A 5,000-nucleotide genomic window follows, 5' to 3' on the forward strand; every position below is an offset into this window, starting at 1 on the left:
TCATTATACTTAAGGTTACATATTGAACTCGACTTATGCATAGAGATAATTTTGTTTTAAACAATTTTGTTCATAGTCTACGAAATGTGTTCATTGTTTTCTGTTACTCACAGTCATTCTACGTGATGTTCTTCCTATGAAACTGCATACTTACATAAATCAAACTCCTATTAGGACTCACTTTCTCACTCCATTCTTATTCGTGTCTGCCATTTGGAACTTATCAACTCTGCACTGAACTCGTCTACCACATCACACTTTGCTTTAAATCACATCCCTTAACTTTTTTGATCACATATTTAATCTATTAAACCCCGTCTCTAGTATTATTCACTCTTCCTTGCGTGTACTACGGACTGGGTGCATTTCAACTTAATTAGCGTCATAAACAATACAATTATCTTGTAAATAATCCAGTCTTATTAAGAGAATTATATTTTCTCCAAAACAATAGTGTTCATATGGTAACTAACACCAAGCAATGCCTTTCATTGTATGTGCTTTTAGATTCTTCAACTTAACTAGTAAACTAGAATGTAGAGAGGTTTTATCAACAATAGTCTCAGGCCTGAATGACAAATTCAGGACTAAATTGATGTACTGAGTAATGATCTAAAGTCAGTAATGTATTTAGTTTTATATTTGAAGTAACCATAAAAAGTTAAATTCTCTCTGAGTTATGAAAGAAATCAGCTTTCTGCAGTCTCTCCAGAGTTCGTGATTCTGTTGCTATATAAGTGATTTAGAAAAGAGTAGGATGAAACGTTTATGCCAGATTATTTCATCATACTTTTACAGAAAAAAAAAACGAATACCTCACATTATTACGCTACTCTGAAACTCTATAAAAAATAAAGCATAACCATTTATAGCTCTACAATTTACAAGGCATGTGAGTTTGAACGTTCGTTATTTGTTATTTAGATAAATCAATAATAATGCAAATTTCAATTGCCCATTCTTTCTTGGACAATAAGCTATAATTCATGACTAGCGATTCCTACTATCATTTCCCATGAACTCTATCCCTAAGTGTTAGTATGGATTTCTATTTTATGAAAACGATTTATGTTTACTTGAACCTGCTTTGCTCTACTTACTGGGAGCACAACAATGGCAACCGAACTTGCAGCCATTTAGCTGGAATATTCCAGCACAGTCCGCCTCCTTCTCAACACAAGTTCCGCCCGCGGCTGTGCATCCAGGTTTAGGCTGGCACTTTTTCCCGCAACAGAGGCAGGAAGCATCTCCGGTACACCCACTGGGGACCTCCCTCTCACTCTTCTTGCATTTAGCGGCGCATTTGCCTTTAGCCTTCTTACACTGGGCAGTAGATGTGCAACCTGAAAGATGTTTTTCATGGTCAAAGGTCAGAATATTGCTCTTTGGAAAGCTTATGTGGGGTGTCTTAAGGGTTTTACCACTCTGCAATAACACACAAGTCAACAACTTATCGCACAAAGGTCACAAACAGTTTGAATACAAGTCAACGACTAATTGGTAGTCCCGATTATGTTTTAACAAATTCGTCTTCCGATAAAAGTTGTTGACTTGTTATCAACTTGTTTGGGATTTGTATGCGGTAAGTTCTAGAATGTGCTTATGACATGTTTTGCTGTAGTGTGAACGCCCTTTAAGAAGACGCTTACCAAACCAAAGTAGTAAAATAACATAGTGCCTTTCTGAGCAGTAGTAACCTGGATGGTCTCTCTATACTTTGGGTTTCAACAGCTTTCGTTCTTTCGAAGACTTAGCAAGGATCTCAGTCATCACTTGCACTTAAAAATCATGAATGAAGGAAATGTTAGACTTAGAGTAACTGGTATGAAAATGTACATATGTATTACTTATGCAGCAGCCACAGTTTCGGGATCCATTACATCCAGACCTTTTTTTATAGATACCGCTGCAGTCTTTTTTTTTCGCAACACACACTCCACTACACTGCGACGTCTGAGTACAGCCTGGAAATGATAATATAAAATGATTGCAGAAAACAAATGTAGATCAAAATCAAAGGCTTAAAACCCGCACTTGGTATTTGGGTAACATAAAGAGTTCCTACTTACATCCCTAATGTTATAAGGAAAAATAGAAAAAAAAAAATCTACCTAGTCTTTGAAATTGAAGGATTTTTTACGACACGAAACGAAATGCCGGGAATATGACCTAAGCTACAACTACATTTCTTTGCTGCTAGATATCTGAATCTTCTGAACTACCATTGTTTTGCGTTTTGTGGCCTCCCTATTGATCCTTTACAATCCTAAGGCTAACTAGATACTGTGTACACGTGATAGTGGCGAGTAGGTTGTTATGCAAAGTAATCAAAATAACATTTTAGCCCCATGTAAACCTATATTTCCCGCCCTAAACGTGGCACTGAGGCGCATGGAAGACTTGACCTACTAAAAGATTTCATCTGATAAATAAAGACAAGGACAAGATTTTCCTTACTTGCGGCTGTGATGCAACACATGCAGCCCTTCCCTCTGCATTTGCCCTTCGCTGTCTCGCCAGAGAGGCATTTCGTCCTGCAAGTGCCGCTCCTCCTCTTGCATATCTTGGTCATCTTGCAGGTCTGTTGTTTGACAGACACCTTCTTCGAGTCTTTGTTATCCTTTGCTGATGGTGATCCAGCGTCGTTTGTGTTGGCAGCTTTTCTAGGGCCATTCCTTCCTTTGCCCTGATTCGCATTGTCCCTTCTGCCACTCTGACTGTCTGTACCGGCCTCCCCTCGTTTTCTCCCATCCTGAGACATGGGAGCTCTGTCTCCATTTCTACTTCCGGGTTTTTTCGAGATCTTGTTCGGGTCTTTCTCCTCCACGTCTTCCCTTCTAACCCTCGTCTCCAGATTTTCATCACTTTCTTCTTCAGGGTCAAAGTCAGTGTCGTCTTCCGTGAGGGAACGCTTAGCAAGCAACGTCTCAGCTGCCTCTCTTTCGTCTTCCTGGGAAGACTTTCCTGTCATAAGGTGAAAGATCATATGTACCATTATCGCTTCTCTGTCTAATACCATTACGAGGATAAATGTCAAAATTAATATAACATCTCTATTCCTATCTATTAATATTTTATACATTCTTCTTCGCATCTTTTTTTAAGGCCGTAATAAAGAAAATGCCACTAATGAAATATTAACGGTGTTCATATCCAGTTATGATTAATGCCATCACTCATTTTTTTTTTTATAATATCAGGTCATAAATAATCTATCGTATTTCATATACCAGTACATTTATAATCAATTTGTTATTTAAAAAGCAGGATCTGCGATAGTATTTAAACGAGACGGTAAATTGTAAATTATTCAAACAATATTCTACGAAATGTATAAGAAGCTTTACTTTGAAGCGAATGGCTAAACCATGTCATCCCATACTTGTAACATGGTTAGAGCAAGATGATTTTGCTTTTATGTAGTGAAGCCAATTCGAAATTGATCTAGTCATTAGATGTCATTATAAAAAAACACGATTCCAACTCTACCTCCGGGCAGATTACAGCAGAGAGTCTCATCCGGGCAATTGAAATCTTCTTCTAGCGAGAGACAGTTGTGCTTGGCGGCTTTCTCTGCAGTGAAGCAAAGGCCAGGAAAATGCTCGTTTCCGCAGAAGCGGAAGGTTTCGTCTCCCTCTGGTGTCTGACGCCTTTGCTGCTCAAGGAATTGGAGGAAGTCAGGCTTAGTTGCGCATGCGTCGTATGTCGCTATGTCTATTATTTTAAGAAATGTAATCTTCTGATTGCATTTTTTTCTTCACACTCTCTCTCTCTCTCATGTATGTGCATATAATATATATTATATATATCGATATATCTATATATATTTATATATATTATATATATAGATCTAATATATTACATATCGATATATATATATATATTATATATATATATATATATATATATATATTATATATATATATATAATATATATATATATATATACATATATATATGTATATAATAATATATATATATATATATATATACATTATAATGGAATATATAATCTATATATATATATATAGAGAGAAGAAGAGAGATATGAGCGAGAGAGAGAGAGAGAGAGAGGAGTGAGAGTAGAGAGAGAGAGAGAGAGAGAAGAGAGAGAGGAGAGAGAGAGAGATAGGTTTATGTATGTATTAGGAATATTTGAGATTTATTTCACAACCGACGACAGTGTTATGGCAACGTAAAATTCAATATTCATTTTTCTAAATTTTACATATATCTAGAATGTTGATTAGGTAATTTTGGTTGAACCTCTTACTTCTTCCTTTCAGCGTGAGGGTCTTCAATGATATAAATCTGACTGTTAGAAATTTAAATATATATATATATATATATATATATATATATATATATATATATATATATATATATATATATATATATATATATATATATATACATATCATCAGCGTGAAGGTGGACTATTAGAAACGTTGTAATTCATTACAGTTCTTTATTTCCTACGTTTCGTAATATCATTATTACATCTTCAGGGAATCTGTTAAACAATAAATAAAATTACTTTAAAATTACTTAAAAAATTACTTTAAAAATTACTCTAAAATTCAACATTTATAAATTACACCGCAATTAAAAAAACATACAGAAACGAAAAAAAAAATAAAAAATAAAATAAAAAGACCAAAGACCGCTAACCAACCTTATGCCGAGAAGGCAAGAGACAGAATGACAGAACAAATAAAAGTTAGCTCGGGTACAGTTGTGTGGAGGAGGTCTGGGTATTTAACTGGGGAACCAGTTGTTTAATAAATAATGACTCTAGGATAGGCAGTTCATATGCATTGTTCGCTTGGCCTATGACTCGAAAATGGCTTCTTTCTATATATATTTTACAATTTTTCGAATGGTTTCTTATATTAGAGTGTTCGGGATTAGAGAGCCTACAGCCAGTACGGAAACTTAATCCCCGATGAGAGTAGATTCTGACCCGCAGTAACCTCGTGGATCCGACATATGTCCCAGAG

At 35.5% G+C, this 5,000-nt stretch overlaps 2 protein-coding genes across 3 annotated transcripts in view; one reads left to right on the top strand and one right to left on the bottom strand.

Moving 5' to 3' along the window:
- LOC135199207 (uncharacterized) overlaps positions 1–5,000 on the top strand; it is a 67,883-nt gene that overhangs the window by 2,660 nt on the left and 60,223 nt on the right. The gene's annotated exons all lie outside the window — the stretch shown is intronic.
- The window catches only part of LOC135199206 (uncharacterized), an 8,255-nt gene continuing 4,322 nt past the window's right edge, over positions 1,068–5,000 (bottom strand). The window contains exons 2-5 of one of the 2 annotated variants that reach the window (XM_064227078.1): positions 3,490–3,655; positions 2,458–2,964; positions 1,848–1,964; positions 1,068–1,343 (exon numbers count right to left, since the gene is read on the bottom strand). In XM_064227078.1, coding sequence (XP_064083148.1) covers positions 1,093–1,343; positions 1,848–1,964; positions 2,458–2,964; positions 3,490–3,655 — 1,041 coding nt within the window. In that variant the 3' untranslated portion in view covers positions 1,068–1,092. The remainder of the gene's footprint in view (positions 1,344–1,847; positions 1,965–2,457; positions 2,965–3,489; positions 3,656–5,000) is intronic. The other variant, XM_064227079.1, reaches the window with a different exon arrangement.

The sequence above is a fragment of the Macrobrachium nipponense genome, chromosome 25 (genome assembly GCF_015104395.2).
Source record: "Macrobrachium nipponense isolate FS-2020 chromosome 25, ASM1510439v2, whole genome shotgun sequence".
In the NCBI taxonomy this organism is placed as follows: Eukaryota; Metazoa; Arthropoda; class Malacostraca; order Decapoda; family Palaemonidae; genus Macrobrachium; species Macrobrachium nipponense.